This window comes from Coenobita brevimanus, chromosome 100, assembly GCF_032717465.1.
Source record: "Coenobita brevimanus isolate Jiangsu-jjx chromosome 100, ASM3271746v2, whole genome shotgun sequence".
NCBI classification, from domain to species: domain Eukaryota; kingdom Metazoa; phylum Arthropoda; class Malacostraca; order Decapoda; family Coenobitidae; genus Coenobita; species Coenobita brevimanus.
Genome location: NC_137053.1, coordinates 32202258 through 32222980, shown reverse-complemented (window position 1 = coordinate 32222980; position 20723 = coordinate 32202258). Strand labels below are relative to the sequence as shown.

The window sequence follows — 20723 nt, the reverse complement described above, 5'->3', positions numbered from 1 at the left end:
ATTCATTCAGCAGACACATAAATTCATGATCAACAGTAACAGTATGCACAAATGCTTTGTCAATAACACGATTTGCATAATTCAGGTTGTTTTTCATTGCAATTGCGTTTCTTAAAATTAGAACTTAGCAACATTGTGGGAAGCTGGGGGCCGTTGGTGTGTTTCGCTGGTTGTTCCTTGGCACGGGTTATAATTTAATTCTTGCCTGCTGCCACCCAGGTGAAGTTTTTTAGAGATATAGCTTGAGCCATTGCGAAAGTGGGGGAGTCAAGCTGGCGGCTAGCCAAAATTCTGGGAGGGCCAAGGCCCTCCTGTAGACTCGCCACTGATGTGTCCCCCCCCCCCCACTATTCCCATGCTCCCTTATATGTTACCCCCCTTCTACCATCGCTCGCAACATTGAGTACATCTGGCAGCAGGGTTGCCAGGTGCACAAATATTCTTTTGGCATTCACACATTACATTTTTTTGGCATTTTCAATTTTTCATCATAAGAAAATGAAAAAAAAAAAAAAAAAACATTCAGATAATAGTCAGATTTACAAAAAATATTTTTATATGCCTTGTCTTGGTCTCGGAGGGTCTGGTCTTGGTCTTGGTCTTGGTCTCGAGATGCCTGGTCTTGAATACAACACTGGTATTTCCATAATAAAATCACAGATTGACAGACCATGACATAGTCTATCTGTAATCTCTTTCTCTAGTTTTCTCCCACTTTTCCTCTTCCTCTTTTCTTTTTTCCTCCTCCTTTCCTTTCCCTCTAACTGTTACTTGCACCCCTCTCTCTTGTTCCTTTTCAGGGTACATCATGTGATTATATAAGAAGGCAATAGAATGAAAGGAAATTAAAGGAAAGGGGAAAATAATATAAATTGCATCCCCCATCTCACCCTGCCACTTATCAGGTGATATTTGCATAATCCCACACAGGCAAATCTAAGTCTTGTGGGCCTGATGGAAGTTACAGTAGTTTCTCTCTCTCTCTCTCTCTCTCTCCGTCGAGTAGTGGAGGTGCAAGTAGGATGAAATTTCTGTGCAAGTGTGGACCCACTGCCATTTTTTCCTGAAGAGCAAGGGTTATAGTGATGATATAAGGGGTATCCTTGCATGCTGATCCTGTGTATAAATACAGCATTTCCTTTTACGATAATTGAAAAATAATTGAACTGATCTCTGTAATGATACATTCGTTCAGTCATTTCAGTAATATAAATAATAGCTATTAGAAGTAGAAAATAAGTGTGATCCAAAAATCACATGATTGAATACCTAGTATTGGCACCCACAAAAAAATAAGTAAATAAATAAAAGTAATCATGTGCAGTGTAAATCTAAAACATATTCCGCTTGCATTTGTCTGATGTTTTTCATATTGTAACAAGAAGACTATGAATCCACCTACTGTATGCCAGAATTCCAAGTTATGAGTAAAACTGCCTGGATATAGTGTTTTAGTAACGAGGCAAATGGCACAGATTTTGATTTGGGGACTTTCTGAGTAATTTGACTAAATTCAACCATTTGCTGTGATGGATAATGATGTATGCCAGTTATTACATAAAATCCTTACTGTATATAAAGTGCTTACATGGAAGTGGCCAACACGAATCTGTGGAGTTTCATATATTCTGAGAGGAGTTCTGAGTGCCAGAGGATGTTTTTTCGCTGTAACTCAAGTACTGTAAAGCAGATGCTGCTCTTGAGTATGAAAAGAAGTATCCTCAATGTTGAAAAATGTTTTGGTGTGTAGCATGCTTGTGTGCACCCTTTCATCTTGAAATTATAACTGATGAAAACAGAAAGAAGAAGAACAAAATCATTGTTTTTGCACCCTAGTTTCATTAGTTCTGTGAAGGTTAGTCAGCTTTGTGATTCGCTTTGCTAATGTCTAAGTCTGTTTGCTTAAAGCTGGGTGTTGTGCATGTTTGGTGCTCACCCCTCGATACCTTATGTACAGTACACCATTTTGAACCTGTCCCATCTCTATGTAGTAATTGCTGTTACAGTTAGTGATACTGGTGCCATTCATTGTAACACTGAGCATATTTTTCCATTAACTCTGTTTATGGTACTCAATTATCCAGTGATTTATTTAACTGAAAGGTTGTTCTATTAATATTTTGAAATGTAAGGTCATTTCATTGAACTTAAAAGGGAATTTATTTAGGCTACATTGTGTTCAATGTTTGTTGTTGTCAGTCAGCCGCTCTGCTATTGTTACCTCCTGCCACCAAAGCTGACCTTTCCCCCCATTTTCTCCATTAATAGCATTTTTGTACTGTTGTCCAGTAATATATTGGAGTGTTTGAATATGCTGTGGAAGGCCTGTTATCTTTATTTTCAAAGGAATGTGTATTGCACATTCTGTTTGATGACAATCAAGACCTATTATGAAGGATGCTGTGTAGCTCACCCAGTTTTTCCCATGAGATTATATATTCACCAACCACTGGGTGTTCCAAAAACCTAATCCCTATGGTTGGAGAGGTACTACAGTTCTGTATTGACTCTGTATGCTACAACCCTTCAGAACCTGAGTGTGCTGGAGAACCACCACTGGCGGTGTGCAATGGGCTGCCTGTGGGAATCTGGGTTGTTGGACACGTGGGATTCCCAGGATGTGAATGCACTCCAGGAAATGATTCGCTCCCTCATCCTCGCTACTGATATAACCCGCCAGCAAGAGTTCCTTACGAGGTTCAGGGTAAGTTCTGCCATCCTCACTGAAGTGAAAGGTGTTTGCATTTGTTGGAAAACATGATCTGATTTGACTGAGCAGGCCTGTGATTTGGAGGTAGCCAGCCCTTTCTGCCAAGCTGGATTTGGATCCAGTGCACTTGAAAAAGCATCATCTCATGCATGAATGCAGGGCAGAGGACATTTGGCTCTCTGTTATCCTGTGTGTGTTTTTTCTCAGAGGGAACAATCTTGTAGGCTCCTGGCCTTTGGTTTGTTCTTTCCTGTTTAAAAAAAAAAAAAGTTTTACACAGTAGTCTATTGTATACTTATATTTTTTGTAACAGTTCAGTAAACTATTAGTTATCTGGCATAATTCAGCCAAGCCCTAGGCCGTTTAAAGCAGAATGCTGGATATATCATAGTACCCTTATCGGCTCAATATTTGGCATCGAGCTGGATATTACAGTATTATCCATCTTAGCCCTTTGTCTTAAAAACTTTCCCATGAGTAAAAGATGAAAATTAAGCATAAAATACAATAAAGTACAGTAGGGCACCAGGTTTTACGACATCCAAATTGGCGAAACGCACTTTTGCGGTAACAGTCAAATACTGTATTCCTTTGATTGAATATTCACGAAAAAAAAAAAGCATTTTCACGCCCTCTGGCACCATAAGTTTCAGATTCTTGCCACTGCGACACCAGTGCCAACTTTCAGTTTCAACCTGCTTCCCAGCCTTTCAGTGTGTCAAGTTGACCATTACATTCTCGCATCGTTGATTAGTATTTGATGAAAATGTGTCATCTTGTGCGTCAAGTACACTCTTGTGTCCTTTATTTGTAATTGATGGACATATGTCATCTTGTGCTTCAAGTGGAGCTGGAGTTGGACCAGGTGATCATGTTAATGGTGTAAGAAGGTGTGAACCTGGAACAGCAGGCAGTAAAGAGAAGGCTGAGCATGGCTACCGCAAGGGGGTGAAGAAATGCAAGTATGATGAGTTAAAAAATGAATTGTGGCGGAAATGGAGGAATTCTCGAGCTTTGTGGAGGAGCAAGAGAGGTAAGCTTCAACGGAGAGGTATAACAGAGTGAATGTCCTGCATCAAAGGGCGCAACAAGAAAGGTGGCGATGGAAGTGGTGTTGGAGGCAGTGGCGGGGCCCACTAGTCCTTACCCGAAGCCTCGGATACTCTCTTAGCATTGAGTCCATTAAGTCCTTCACCCTGGTCTTTCTAGTGAGTGTTATGTTTGAATGGAGGAAGTGTGTGTATTACACATGTAAATAATACTGCCAATACATACTGTATTTAAGTGTACTGTACTGTATTTTATGATGTTTTTATGTGTTATTGTTAGTTACATTATGATTTAATGTGTTAATAGCAACATTTCAGGCAACTTTAGGATGTATTTAAAGTAGGAATACACTAGGGGAGGTTAGTGCTCCAACTTTGGTGGTCAACTTTTCATGGTCCCTATTAGGCACAAAACCTGGTGTCCTACTGTAATGATGAAATGCTATAATATGGTAATACAGTGCCTGTTGGCTGCCGTTTATAAGCCGGTTGATACACCTCAATGCCGGATATTGCATAGAACCGCAGGTTACATTCCATTTTGGTGCCAGACACAGTATTGCATAATTTTACCAGATGTTACTTTAATAGAGCCGAGCCATCAGCACTGGATATTGTGTTGGGTTGGATATTGCAACGATGGATAATTGAGTTTTCTGTATATACATACTGTACAGTAAACTCTCAGCTATCCGTAGTAATTCATCCTAGGGCTATGCCTGTTAAAGCAAAATGCCAGATATTGCATATCCAGTGCATCATTTGGCTTTGAGTTGGATATTGTAATTCTATCCGTCTCGACCCTCAATCCTAAAAACATTCTATCTATCTATCTATCTATAGCCCGACGCCCTAATCCCGCAAAGGGTGGCCGCAGACAAAACGTCTCCAAGTCGCTCTGTCACCCACCATTTGACTACCCTCCCCTCAACTCACCCCCCCCCTCCCTCCTATACCTCTCAACTCCATCCCTCCACCTCATCCTCGGTCTACCTCTCCCTCTCCCTCCCTCCACCTCACCTACATACACCCTCTTAGTCAGTCTTTCATTCTCCATTCTCTTCACATGTCCAAACCACCTCAGTGTATTTCTCCTAATCTTCTCAGCCACATCCACATCCACCCCACAGCGTTCCTTCACTTCTTCATTCATCAACCTGTCCCTCCATGTCACTCCACATGCTCCTCTCAAGTAACTCATTTCCACTGCTCTCACATTACCATGAGTAAAAGATGAAAACTAAGTATATCAGAACAACACAGTAATGATACAGGGTTAGTGCCTGTCCCCAGAAAACAACTAACGAAAAATACAAACAAGAAGCCTCAGACCAGGACTGACCGACAGGTGATGACTAAGGACTGACTATGGATTGTGACATGGAATGTAAAGGGTACAAATGTTGAGGTGAAAGAAAGAGAGAGAGAGAGATTGTCCAGGCGCTTGAGGATGCAAAATTGGATGTATGTGAATTAACTGAGACAAAATGGAGAGGTGAGAATGTGAGAGAATGGGAGTATGAATGAAGTATATGTACAGCAGTAGGTGAGAATGAGAGGGCAAAAGAAGGAGTGTGTATTGGTGTGTGCAAGAGATGGATGGAGAATGTAAGAGAGTATGGATCCTTTTGCTCAAGGATTGTGTGGATAAGATGATAGTTGGACTGCAAATGTGGGCAATAGTGTGTGTGTATGTGCCATTGCAAGATTGTGCAAGAACAGTGATAGAAGAGTTTAGGAGAAATCCGGAAGCATTCATGTAAAAGTTTGAAAGGAATGAGAGATTGTTTTTGACTAGAGATATAAATGGAAAAGTAGGGAATGTGAAGGTGGATGGAATAGTTGAAGAGTGGGGTGTGCCTGCAGGACAGGATGAGACTGGCAGTGCTCAAGTGGACATTTGTACAAGGAGGGGGTTGGTAATAGCCAATACCCTCAGTTGACACAAAATGATCCACAGGTATACTTGGCGAGTGAAGAGAAGGGTGGGTGGTGAACTGAATGAATGGAAGGCAATGATTCATTGTGTGTGTGTGGATGGTGGAATGAGGATGTATGTAATAGATGCAAAAGTGTACAGAGATTGGGGGAGCGGACTTTCTGACCACCACAAGGTGATGGTAAAAGTTAGTGTTCAAATGAAATGGAGGCGGAGGAGAAGGGAAGGACAGGAGGAAGTAGTCCATACAAGACGGGTAGAAAGGTAACAAGAGGATGAAAAGAATGCAGAATATAAGAGAGAAGTTGAAGAGCAATAGGGTAAATATGATTTGGAACAGATGGAGAACATGGAAGGTGTGTGCAAGATATTCACAGAAGAAATCTGTGCAGCATGTAGGGTGGTGTGTGGGGTGAAAAGAAGATGAAAGAGAGTGCAAGGAACAGTGTGGTTGAATGAAGAGATGAGACAGGCTGTGGCACAAAGGAAGAAAGTATATATATAGTGAGTGGATGAGAAACAGAGGCCTGGAGGAAGTTGAGAGATGGAAGGGAGAGAAAGGAAAAGAGAGGTGAAAAGATTAGTAAGAAAGAGTAAGAAGAGATTGGATGAGGAATTTGGGAGGATTTTGAGTGTTAAGTGGTGGGATTGTAAGAAAATATTCTAGAAGGAGGTAAAGGGAGTTAGACAGGGTGATACAGAAGTATGTTGGGGAGTAAAAGATAAAAATGGTAGATTGCTAGTGGAGAAGGGAGAAAAAGTGAGCAGATGGTGAGAACTCATTAAGGAATTGTTTAACATAGAGAATGAAAGTAATACAAGTGTAAGTGGCTGGGAAATGACTGGGAGAAGGAGGGATGTGAGAAGAGAGGAAGAAACTGGTAGGATGGAAGTAATGGAAGTAATGAAGAAAGTCAAAATGGGGAAACCCTGGGAATTGATGGAGTGTGTGGTGAATAGCCAAAGCATGGGGGAGAGATAGTAGTAGAATAGATATGGAAGATGTGCAGATTGGCCTGGGAAGAAGGTAGAGTCCTGGAGAATTATAAGTCAGGTATAATGGGGAAATTTCAACGCGTCGTCTGCTACCTAATTTGGTCCTACGGCAGCTCTTTCCCAGTTACCATGCATGTAATATTTGTGGATTACTTTTACTCCTTTGTCGAACTGTGAGATATAGTAATGGCATATAACATTAAGAATAATAAAATACTGCTTAGAAAACTCATAACCAATATGAGTGATCTTTTTAATTTGTGCAAATTCATGAGTTACGATGGTAGACTCACTTCTTAAATGTTAGTACTTCACACATTCTCTTTGCATAAATGCTATTCTGATTGTTGGATATTGTAGCTGATTCCATACATACATGAAGTCCCGATCGTTATTCATTCGTAACACCAATTTTCGACATGACAGTCATTGTCTTACCTGTAATTCATTAGTTTATAGATTTTACCTCTTAACATTTCTCCAATACACTCACATATGTGCACCAGAGGGACAGTCCTGGATTTGAGAAAATGCCACCGAGAGTGTTTACAAAAACAGACGAAGGCTAAACATGGTTGGAGAAAAAGAAGAACGTGGTTGACGAAGAGTCAGGTTCTTAATATGCTGCTACCTAACGTGTACAGGAAACCATTTGGCTTGTCACTCATTGAAAAAGTCACCCGTAGACAGAAGGAAGAGGAAAGAATGAAGGAAAGATAGATAGAAGAGGGAATGTAGTCACCTGTAGACAAGAGGATGAGGAAGGAATGAAGTAAAGAACGACAGAAGAGGAGGGAAAGAAAGAAGGAAGGAAGAAACGAAAGGACAGACACCCGAGAGCAGCACTACATGCTGTTACCTAATAAATGTTGAATGTTGTTTTCTGTGATAAAAGTATTTTCTTATCCATTTCTTTTTTCATAAACTCTTATCATTGTTACTGCACAATTATTTTGCTGTTGCTACAGTTTCTACATTTCTTATTCCTAGCTGCCTGTTAACCTGTAAGTGCATACTCCCAAGAAAATACACATTCAGACCAGAACAAACTGCCTTCCCGGTGGCATGTGTAATATAGACAGAAGTCGTACCAAGTCTCCCATGCCATTTAGAATCATGTATGTTCCTTCACTTTTTGGAAGGGATGGTAAAATAAATCATAAAACAAGTACCAAATGATCAGGTAAACCTCTAAGCCTCTGAAAGAGAAAGTGATGTTAGAAGCCTAACTTTCTCAGTCCGATGATATACAGTTTTATTCATGCTGCCAAACGATTTACCATTTAGAATACTCATACTGAAAGGGGTTAATGAAGCTGTATCATCCAGTTCAGTCTCTCCTGAGCTGAACAAAGTCGTCGGAAGAAAGAATAAAATGATTTACGTCCTCATAGTGAAGGAAGTATTCACGCTCATGTAGCAGCACTACGCTAACTTGTAATTGTTTTTTTTGTATCCTCATTGTAAATATCAAGGTACGTCATACGAATCGTGCAAATATTGGACTTCAAAACCTTGGTTAATCGCCATAATGGTCTAGTAAATGAACCGTATACACATCTGCCTTCACCGAGAGCTGGCGAAAAGTGAGCTATGTTTTATCCCGCCATGGGGACGGTTGCCTATGGCGCATGGAAACAGATGTCAAGTGGTGGTATTTGGCAAATATTAAATTTCAGAAAACTGAGGCAATGACAAGCTTCAAGAAAGCACGGTTCTTACTCATAAAGATTATACGAATGTAGATATGAAAGCCATTTCCACTGAACTCATCAATAACACAATGAAATGACTGTGTGTAAGGAATTGCCGGATGGAAGCTCAATGTACGCATATGCATAATAGCCAGTCAAAAGTATTCATTCATGGGCATGATATTTTTTATCAACGAGTATTTTAGTGACTTTAATGGGAGGAAGAGGGAGGGGGAGGCCGAGGATGAGATGGAGGGATGGAGGGATGGGGTGGAGAGGTATATGAGAGAGGGGGGTGAGTTGGGAGCAGGGCAGTGAAATGGCGGGGGACAGGGCGACTTGGAGGCGATTTGTTTGTGGCCACCCCAAACGGGATTGAGGCGTCACGGGATTGAGGCGTCTGGCAATAGATAAATATAAAAAATTCTGTGAACTTTATGAAACAGGAGTCCAGAAGTACATCCCACAGCACAAAGAAGCAGAAAAGAAAATAAAGAAATGGTTCAATACAGAATGTAAAAAATCAAAAGAAAAAAGAGATTTGTTGTGGAATAGATACAGAAGACACAGTAGTGAAAGGGCATATAATAATTACAAACAGGCAAGAAATGATTATACTAGAATAAGGAGGGAAGCCCAAAAACAGTTTGAGGAGGATATCATAAATAAAAGTAGTGATCAACCGAAGCAATTTTACAGCTATATCAGAAGCAAAACCAAAGTAAAAGATATACAATCCATTATGGACGAGGGAATCACCTATACACAAGAGAAGGATATTTGTGATGCACTAAACAAGAATTTCCAATCAGTTTTTACGGAGGAAAAAAATTTTGAGAGGGATTATGTAGACCATGCATGCCCACACATACTGCCAGATATACAAACATCAGAAAAAGTAATATATACAGGAGGAGCTAAGTAAATTAGACAAAGGAAAAGCAAGTGGTCCTGATGAAATTTCATGTTGGATGCCACGTGAATGTGCAAAGGAGTTGAGTAAACCATTATTTTTAATTTTCAAGAAATCCTTGAGTCAAGGTAAACTACCTGATGTTTGGAAGAAAGCAAACATTCTAGCCTTATATAAGAAAGGGAATAGACAAAATCCACTCAACTACTGACCAGTATCACTAACCAGTGTTGTAAGCAAGGTATTAGAAAAGCTTATATGAAAAGCTTGGGTAAATCATCTAGAAGAACACAATATGATAACAGAAAGACAGTTTGGTTTCAGAAAAGGAAAATCATGTGTTAATAATCTGTTGAGCTACTGTGACAGAGTAACAGACACATTACAGGAAAGAGAAGGATGGGTGGACAGTATCAATTTAGATTTCAAGAAAGCGTTTGACACAGTACCACACCAAAGACTTTTATGGAAACTGTACCATCAAAGAGGAATTGGAGGCAAACTGTATTGTTGGATGCAAGATTTGCTCATAAAAAGAGAAATGAGAACAGTACTATGGGGAAATTACTCATCATGGAACGAAATGACTAGTGGAGTACCACAGGGTTCAGTGCTGGCACCAATCATGTTTTTAGTGTATATAAATGATATAGACAGTAACAATGGAAGTGAAAGCTATCTGAATATGTTTATAGATGATGCAAAAATACAAAGGAGAATTACTAACAGACTCTTGTAAAGAGCTACAAGAAGAATTAAGTAAACTTCATGAATGGAGTAATACATGGCAAATGGAAGTCAATGTGGACAAGTGTCATGTAATCAAGTTTGGTAAAAGTGGAAAAAGACCTGATTGGGATTATATGTTAGGAAATAAAACCTTACACACATCAGAAAGAGAGAAGGACCTAGGTGTGATTATCAATAACAGACTATCTCCGGCTGACCACATCAGTGAGAAGGTACGGAACATATATACACTGCTTGCAAATATTAGAATAGCGTTTACATACATAAATGAAGACATGCTAAGAAAGTTAATAAACATCATTCATCAGAGCAACCCTGGAGTGTGCATCAATAGTCTGGAGTCCTCATCTCAAAAAACACATAGACAAGATTGAAAAAGTTCAAAGAGCCACTACAAGATGGGTACCAAGCTTAAGGGATCTAAGCTACGAAGAAAGACTAAATAAACTGAATCTACCAACACTACAGGAGAGAAGGAAAAGAGGTGACATGATTATGCTATATAAATGCATATCAGGGAAGGAGAAAATAGACATAAATGATTACTTAACCTATGGGGAAGCATCAGCAAGAGGACACTGCAAAAAACTGCATAAGAAGAGAGGTGATAAAGACGTAAGGAAATTTAGTTTCCCAAATAGAGCAGTTGATCAGTGGAATGCACTCCCGAATGAAATAGTGTGTGCCAAAACAATTCACCTGGGGGTAGGGGGGTTTCAAGAATACTCCCCCAGTATCCCTGCTTGTCGTACAAGGCGACTAAAAGGGTTGGTGGTGGGTTAGTGCCCCACCCCGTAAAAAGAACCAACTAAAAAAGCGAATAAAGCGCCTCGGACCCGGACGGACCATACGTTGATGACTAAGGAACGGACAAAGGACATTCTTAGGGTGGGAACATGGAATGTGAGAGGAGTGAATGATGAAGTGAAAGAGAGAGAGATTGTTCAGGTGCTTGAGGATGCAAAAGTGGATATATGTGGATTGACTGAAACTAAATGGAGAGGTGAAAGGGTGAGAGAATGGGAATATGGTGTAGGTATATGTGCGGGAGTCAGTGAGAATGAGAGGGCAAGAGAGGGAGTATGTCTGATGATAAGCAAGAAGTGGAAGGAGAATATAAGAGAGTATGGAACAGTGGGTGCAAGGATTGTATGGGTGAGGATGAAAGTAGGTATACAAGCGTGGGCGATTGTATGTGTGTATGCTCCAACAGAGGATCGAGTGGCAAGAGTGAAAGATGAATTTTGGGCGAGAGTAGAAGCATGTATGGACAAGTTTGAGAGGAGCGAGAGAGTGCTGTTGATTGGAGACATGAATGGCAAAGTTGGGAATGTACGAGTGGATGGTGTGGTTGGTCAGTGGGGTGTGCCAACTGAAGTGGATGGGAATGGTAGTGCTTTGGTGGACATCTGTGCTTGTAAGGGGTTGGCAATAGCCAACACCTACTTTCGTCATAAGATGATCCACCGGTGTACATGGAGAGTAATGAGGAGGATGGATGGTGAACTTGTTGAACGAAAGGCAATGATAGACTACATGTGTGTGGATGAGCGAATGAGAAGACAAGTGTTGGATGCAAGAGTGTGGAGAGGGTGGGGGAATGGAGTCTCGGACCATCACTTAGTGATGGCCAAGGTAAAGATGCAAAGAAAGTGGTTCAGGAGGCAAAGGGGAAGACAGGAGGAAGCAGCTCCTGTGAGAAGAGTGGAGAAATTGCAAGATAGTGAGAAAATGACACAGTATAAGAGCATAGTGGAAGAAAGATTGGGAAGGTATGAGCTAGAGCAGATGGAAGGGGTGGAAGACGTATGTAAGATATTCACGGAAGAGATAGGCGCAGTATGTGAAGTGGTTTGTGGAGTGAGGAGATGCAAGGGTGTGCAAGGGACAGCATGGTGGAATGATGAGGTGAAACGAGCTGTGGAACAAAAGAAGAAGGCATATGGTGAATGGTTGGCGAGTAGAGGCAGGGGAGAAAATGAGAGAGAGAAGAGAGAGGTATATGTGAGCAGGAGAAGGGAGGTTAAGAGACTGGTGAAGGAGAGTAAGAAGAAAGTGGATGAAGAGTTTGGGAGGAATCTGAGTGTGAAATGGAGGGAGAGTAAGAAATTGTTTTGGAAGGAGGTAAAGAAAGTAAGGCAGTGTGAAAGGGGAAACAATAGGGGAGTGAAAGATAGGAATAATAGATTGTTGGTGGAGAAGAGAGAGAAATTGAGGAGATGGAAGGAGCACTTTGAGGATTTGCTGAATGTAGAGAGTGAGAGCAGTGTGAGTATAAGTGGTTGGGGAATGGCTGGGAGAAGAAGAGATGAGAGGAGGGAGGAAGAGATCAGTAGGGTGGAAGTAGTGGAAGCAATGAAGAAGATTAAGCTGGGAAAGGCAACAGGAATTGATGGAGTGTGTGGTGAAATGCTTAGGTATGGGGGTGAGATTGTTGTGGAGTGGATATGGAAGTTGTGTAGATTGGCTTGGGAAGAGGGAAGGGTTCCAGAGGACTGGAAATCAGGTATAATTGTTCCTCTGTACAAATGAAAAGGGGAGAGAGAAGTATGTGGTAACCATAGGGGTATTTGCCTTCTTAGTGTGACTGGTAAAATATATGGTAGAATACTCATTGATTGGGTTAGGCATATGACAGAGGAGCCAGTTTGAGAAGAACAAGGGGGATTTAGGAAGGGAAAATGGTGTGTAGATCAGATATTTGTTCTAAGATGTTTAGTGGAGAAGTATCTAGAGAAGGGAAGGAAAGTGTATGCTGCCTTCATGGACTTGGAGAAAGCTTATGACAGAATAGATAGGCAAGGTATGTGGAAGGTATTAAGAATATATGGAGTGGAGGGGAAATTGTTGAGTGCTGTGAAGAGTATGTACGAGGGAGCTAGGGCTACGGTGCGAGTGGATGGTGAGCTGAGTGAGTTCTTTGATCTTAATGTGGGACTGAAATAGGGGTGTGTGATGTCTCCATGGCTGTTTAATATATATATGGATGGGGTTGTAAAGGAGGTGCAAGGTAGGGCAGTGGATGTGGGGCTGGCCCTAATGAATGAGGGTGAGATTTGGAAGCTTCCGGTGTTGCTGTTTGCTGATGATACAGTATTGTTGAGTGAAGATGAATGGGAGTTGCAAGGTTTGGTGAATGAATTTGGGACAGTGTGTAGGAGGAGGAAGCTGAAAGTTAATGTAAACAAAAGTAAAGCTATGGTGTTTGAGAGGAATGAAGTCACAGAGTGTGCAGTGAGGTTGGATGGTGAGGATATGGAGAATGTGAGTGCATTCAAGTACTTGGGTAGTGTGATGAGTAAGGATGGAACTTTGGGGGATGAAGTACGTGAAAGGGTACAGCAGGGAAGGAATGTTGTTGGTACACTGAAAGCAGTGATGAGAAATAGGGAGGTGAGTATGGATGTTAAAAAGTCACTGCATGATGGTATTGTGATCCCTACCCTGACGTATGGAAGCGAGGCGTGGACCTTGCAAGAGGGGAACAAGTCAAGAGTGAGAGCAGTGGAAATGAGTTACTTGAGAGGAGCATGTGGAGTGACGTGGAGGGACAGGTTGACGAATGAAGAAATGAAGGAACGTTGTGGGGTAGATGTGGATGTGGTTGAGAAGATTAGGAGAAATACACTGAGGTGGTTTGGACATGTGGAGAGAATGGAGAATGAAAGACTGACTAAGAGGGTGTATGTAGGTGAGGTGGAGGGAGGGAGAGGGAGGGGTAGACCGAGGATGAGGTGGAGGGATGGAGTTGAGAGGTATATGAGGGAGGGGGGGGTGAGTTGGGGGGAGGGTAGTCAAATGGTGGGTGACAGAGTGACTTGGAGGCATTTTGTCTGCGGCCACCCTTTGCGGGATTAGGGCGTCGGGCTATAAATAGATAGATAGATAGACGATAACTATGGTTCAAGACACGGGACAGTACAAGCTTGACTCATTCCTGTAAAGATACAATTAGGTAAGAATACACACACACACACACACACACACACACGTATATGTACGATATATGTCATCATCATCATCATCATCAGCCGTTGAATGTCCACAGCAGGACCGGCCTATTCTGACCAAAGTGGGGATGATACAGCAAATGTATCTCTGCCAAGTGGCTTAGACTGTCTGGTAGAGATTGTAGGGTGAGAAATGCTTATAAGTGTGATTATAATATTGGAGTGGCTTTGGTTATGTCTGTAGTGTGTGAACCAGGTGTAATCAGCTTGTGCAAGCTGAGTGGGTGCAAGCATACTTTATAGTATGTGACACTGGTTCAACCACAGCACCCCTTAACACCCCTTATGACCGCCAAAGCAGTATGTGGCCGGGTGAACACTCCCGAAGTTTATTACCCTGGCAGGGCACGAACCCTCGTTCTCCCATGTACCAAAATGCACACTCTACCACTATATATACTATATACATATATATGTATGTGTATATACAGTGTATATATATATATATATATATATACAGCAAGGTCGCCCTCAACGCGTGGGTTTCGTTCCTAACGAGGCACGTTCGGCGCGAAACCGCGTAAGTTTTAACTGCCCCTTATTTTGCTCCCTAAATCTCCTAAACGTGGTCTTTTGCTGTTATATGCCATTGGTAATCAATATGAAGACTTTAAGTGGTTAGAAGGTTTATTTAATGTCATAACTTACATATACAGTACTGCACAGCAAAACTTCAACATACAAATACCTAAACACAAGGTAACATTCCGATGCCGAAACCAGTCGGCGTCGGGATGTTTCCTTGTGTTTACGTATTTGTATGTCGAAGTTTTGCTGTGCAGCACTGTATTTGTAAGTTATAACATTAAATAAACCTTCTAACCACTTAAAGTGCTTCATATTGATTACCAATGGCAGATAACAGCAAAATACCACGTTTAGATAGTCTAGGGAGCAAACTGGTTTCTGGAGTATTGGCTGTCAAGCCAGTTTGCCGTCACAACAATAACAAGACAACATAGACTCTGATGGATCCCCCTGAAATACAGTTATTAAAATATTGATTAATTATTAATTAGTATATTTATAAAAGTATTGATTAATTAATATATATATAGAATGACGGGGAATCATGCAGGGTGCAAATTGTCCTGATGGGGAATCGTTCATGTTTTGACGGGGAATTGACATGATGGCGAATTGTCCTGGAACCCACCGATCGTGTGTAATCTATAACTGGTTACAAGGCTTTATTTAATGCTTTAACTTTCTTTAAGTGCTTTAACTTAAAAGTGCATACCAGAATAGTAAATATTTAACTTACCAATACAGTACTGTGGAAAAGCAGTACAGCAAATATTTAACCCCTAAAACGCGGATCGTCGCATTTGCGACGGTCGGCCCAAAGGGCAAAACGGCGGGTCGTCGCGTTTGCGATTTGAGTTAATTTTGAATAACTGCGGGCAAGCAGGCTCAAGCTGGTGTTGTCTATCAGTCCCGCCACCCGTGAGCTACTTTTAGCACACTTGACCTTTGTACTACTGACCTCGGTTGTTGCCAAGTCTCATTTTTTTTACCCACGGACGCACCGATGCGCGGCCCTCCCTCGTCGTGCGATATGGCAACGCGCGGATGGCTGATACATGTCAATCTGCGCCGTCATCTCGCAAGCACTTTTTGCTATTGGGAAACGCTTGTTTCCCCAGTTGTCACACTGTCATTTTTTCGCGCAGTTTGCCCCAGAATAGCGTCAGTCCACGCAAATCTGCCACGGTGACACCATGTCAGGCTCTAGCTCTTCTAGTTCCGTGCCTTCTAGCCCTCCGAAAAAGGGTTTTGTTACCTCTACGCACTTCAAAACTTTACAAGTGACTACCAAGGGGCTAAGTGACTCGGCCATAGCATCTGAACTGTTGAAAGCCTCTATGGACTATGGCAGTGACGTGGGTGTTTTGTCTAGCCTGGCTGAATCAGAGACACAATCGAGTGCTGATTCAGGCCCTGAAGTGATTATTTCTGTGCCGGAGGAAACTGTGACTGTGCCCAGCACCTCTACAGGGAAGGCCCCGGTGAAAAGGGGCCTCGAATATGGAAAGGGAGAAAAAAGGAAGAGGAGCGGAGACAGCAGTGCACCGCCATTGTCCACTACGCCACGCCACACCACCGCAAGCCCGCCACGTTCTCCCAGCCCTCTTCTCTCGTCCTCCTCGTCTGCTGTCCTGTCTCCTGAGTCATCGGAGTCTCCATCACCACCGAGAAAGGGAAGTAGACGAGCAATGTTACGTATGAGAGGTTATCGTAGGCCTAGTGTTCGTGTCAGTAAAGTTAAGTCCCCTAGGCTAACTCCCACTAGGCAACTCAGGAGTCACGCCACGGCGGGTGACCTTGACCCAAGCGATAATCTCCCTCCAACCACCACCACCACCACCACAACACCAACACGGCCTGGGATAGCCTCTCCCTTACCTACTATTGCCCAGCCTGCCTCACCCACTCCCACACGACCTGCCTCACCCCCCGCCGCCCCAAGCACCTCCCAGCCTAGGCAGGGAACTTTAGATGCTTTTGTGTGGTCAGAGGGATCAGATTTTGTGCCTGAAGATCTGCCCTTTGACGAAAGTGAGTGTGGACTTCAGGCTGACTTCCCTGTGGATGACGATGGTGAATGTGTTGACTACCTGTTGGCCTTCCTTGACGACGAGGTTATGGAGCACATCTGTACCGAGACCAACAGGTACGAGGGGCAATGTGCGCCAGTTCGCGAAGAAGAAGGTGAGGCTGCGAAGCCATCCATGTCGCGGATGGCATCATGGGTGCCTTTGACGATCCGCAAGCTTTTTGTATTTATTGCCTTGATGTTGCTTATGCCGCACAACTGGAAGCATAAGTTGGAAGAGTACTGGGGTTCCGACGAGCTGTGCCCAACACCAATATTCAATAAATACATGAGCCGCGATCGTTTTAGGCAGCTGATGACTTATCTTCACTTCGCGAATAATGATGATCCTTCCCAAACTGACCCATTATGGAAAGTGAGGGGAATCCTGAACATGATCAAAGATAAGTTTACGAGGTTCTTGCGCCCTTTCAAGAAAGTCGTGATTGACGAGTCTTTGGTATTGTTAAGGGGCCGTCTTCGGTTCGTCCAGTACATTCCAAGCAAACGCCACCGCTTTGGAATCAAGTTTTTCGTGCTGTGCGACTGCAAGACGGGGTTCATCCTTGACTTCGTCCTCTACACCGCCAGCAATGTCGACTTGGATAAGACTGACCCCCTTGGATTCTCTGGTTCTGTGGTGAAAGTGCTTTTGGAAAAGTACTTTGGCGAGAATCATGTCCTGTATACGGACAATTACTATACAGCTCCAAAACTCGCCAAGTACCTTTCTGAACACGGCGTCGGCTCCTGTGGCACTGTCAGAAGTAACAGGGCACATTACCCTGCCTTCCCAGAGGCTGAAAAGTCAAAGCGGGGAGACGTGCATTGAAGAAATCTGACAAGATGCTTGCGATCAGGTGGCATGATAAGAGAGTCGTGAACATGCTCACCACAGTACACAAGGGTGAAATGCTGGCAACAGGGAAGGTCGACAGAAGGACTGGCGAGCCTGTGATGAAGCCTGATGCTGTAATTGACTATAACGTCAATATGCGGCTGGTGGACAAGTCGGATATGATGATTGGAGAGATTGACTGTCTGAGGAAAAATCGTCGTTGGTACAGGAAGGTGTTCTTGCACTTGATTGACATGTGCATGTTGAACGCCTTCATCCTGTATAAAATCAAGAACAGGAAGCCAGCCAACTACTCTCTCAGAAGATTCTCCAAGACTTGTGTCTACCAGCTGCTTCAGCGTTACGGCCAGGTGCTTTCTACAGGTCCCAAATGCCACCCTCACACACCTCCAGACCGCCTACAGTGTATGGCCTACCTTCAGCGACACCGCCTGGAGCCACTGCCAGCCACTGCAAAGAGGGGGAAAGCACTGAGGAGGTGTCATGTGTGCAGCCACACTACCAGGCAGGAAAGAACTTTTAGGCGCACCTCCTTGCAGTGCAAAGAGTGCAAAGTTCCCCTCTGTGCTTACCCGTGTTTTTTCGACTACCACAGCCTAAGTAGATTTTGAAAATAGGGGTAAAAATATTGGGAAAAATACTGAGAGTGACAGTGATAATATTGTTTAGTTTTCTTTTACGTGTTGACAGTGACAGCCTGATGAGTGTAAATTAGTGTATGTACTTGTAAAAGCACTGACAGTTACAGTGTTTTTTGTTGTAAATAATTGTACATAGTAATCATATAAGTATTGCGAGTGACAGTCACTCCAGTGTAAAAAGATAAAAGCATATTTTCCTATTCTATGTTCTGAAAGTGAAAGTTTTTTGTGTATAAAATATTATTTTTATAACACTGGACAGTGACACTGATGAATAAGGCAAAAAAAAAAAAAGATACAGTGAAAGTGAGCGATAGAAATGAAGTGCGAGTGGCCGACAGGAGCGAGAATAAAGTGCCTGCCGTAAGGCTGAATAAACTCGCGCCGCGGTGGTCTTCCTCAGTCCCAATCCACAATACTGGCAGTGACATTGATTTTTATGACCGTAATAGTGACAGGCAAACGTTTGCGAAGTCCTATGATGGATAAAAAAGGAGTATACGTGTTTTTTGCCGAGAAAAGGCAAATGTGACAATATTGACGGGAAGATCGCCACCGCGCTGCATGTCGGCCGTGTGCTCCGTCCATTTTAGCCTTATTTTCAGTTCTTATTTACAAATACGGATTCCAAACAACCTGTACGTTGTTGTATAAAGTGTACTGTGACAGATTGAGGCTGTGGTAGAAAGAAAACCGGGTTTCTGGAGGTGTGAGAGTGAAGACTTTGTTACCCAACTTTGCAAGTCTTCACAAGTCCTTTGGTAGTCAACAAAGGCTCAACATGTGGCTCAGGAGATAGCTGAATGTAAGTAATATATGCCATAAAAATTTTAATGCTCTAGGGTTAATCTATGATTTTTGGCTAATATTTTTCCACAGGTACTCAGACCCCGCTACAACCCCGCCACAGGGGGGGGGATTGCGCGTACACAGCCGCGTTTTAGGGGTTAACAAACAAATAAAAAAGGTAATATTCTGACGCCTATCAGAAAACTGGTTATAAGACTTTATTTCTTGCTTGAACGTTATTTAATAATACTTTAACTTTTACATAAACTTACCAGAACAGTACTGTAAATATTTAACTTCCAAATACAGTACTGAGGAAAAGCAATACAGCGAATCACATTATGTGATCAAAACAAACCATACGTGCTGAGCTGATGTTCGAGGATTTGGCCTATCAAAGGCCTCTCTTGTGTAAATATATAGTTTTCGTAATGGTTCTTTAATCATGTTATCTTATACATATCCCAGCACTAACTGTGTATAATTGCGAGCGCGTTCAGTGAGAACGTGTTCCGGGAGAGTTTACTGTATATACAGTATATATGTATATATATATATATATATATATATATATATATATATATATATATAAGTAATCCCTCTAATATCCGAACGCCCAATATCCGAACATCCCCACTAACCGGACATAATCATCCTGGGATCCAATATTCCCAAAATGGGCCAAAAACCTCAAAAAATTCGAAAAAAAATTTGACTTTTTTCCCTCCCGTAATTTGAAATTGCCGCGTGGCGCCGAACAGCTGTTACACCATGGTCCCTTCACCCCTTCCTTCCTCCCCCTCCCCCCTCCCCTGTCAGGGTTGCCATTTGGTATTTTTCATTACCAAGTGTGGGCCAATTTGGTAATGAAAAATTCATTTGGTAAGGAATCAGAATAATGCATTACCAAATGGATTTTTCACATGTATGAGGATACACAGGATGGAGATGGTGGATTGTTTGCTCTCTCTGATTAATCTGCTACCCTACATAGCGTGAAAATAATCAACATGATGTTAATTATAAGGAGTGTGATTACATGTATTTCCACTTGTATATATAAATTAGTGAAGAATAAATGCTAGTTTTACGAATTTGATAATGAAAAGTTAAATTTGATAATGAAAATTGAGGAGATTGGTAATGTGGCCATTGTGATCTGGCAACTCTGTTACCCTGCCATCATCAACAGTCAAAGCCAAACTCCGATCGAGAGCAGATGTTTATAGTAGTGCAAGCCACAGGTGCTTGTTTTTTGTGAATAAACAGTGAATAAACTGCAATACCTCGCCACTAGAACACACGAGAATTTACAGTGTTGTGCAGTGTTAAGAAATTAGAATTTAGAGTGCAGAGGATTAACTGTGGACTGCAAACTGGCGGTTCAAACCAGTCCAGGAGCCACGGACTTGTAAGGACCCAGGATGTTTAATATGGTATAAACTCACCTCTAAAACCTTATTTTATGGTTCTTTTGCATTTATTTCAGTCTTTTATGCCTGTGGAGTCACATGGAGAGACAGGCTGATGAATAAGGATATAAAGGAGCGTTGTGGTGTTGATGTGGATGTGATAGGAAGCGTTATGAGGAACACACTGAGGTGGGATGGCCATGTTGAGAGGATGGAGGGTGAAAGACTGACGAAGAGAGTGTATGTGAGTGAGGTGGAGGGAGGAAGAGGGAGGGGGAGGCCGAGGATGAGATGGAGGGATGGGGTGGAGAGGTATATGAGAGAGGGGGGTGTGAGTTGGGAGCAGGGCAGTGAAATGGCGGGGG

At 42.4% G+C, this 20723-nt stretch overlaps 1 protein-coding gene across 1 annotated transcript in view; it reads left to right on the top strand.

Annotated features, from left to right (window-relative positions):
• LOC145414620 (uncharacterized) overlaps positions 1–20723 on the top strand; it is a 784070-nt gene that overhangs the window by 400638 nt on the left and 362709 nt on the right. The window contains exon 8 of the mRNA XM_080284146.1: positions 2531–2704. Within this exon, the coding sequence (XP_080140272.1) occupies positions 2531–2704 (174 nt within the window). The remainder of the gene's footprint in view (positions 1–2530; positions 2705–20723) is intronic.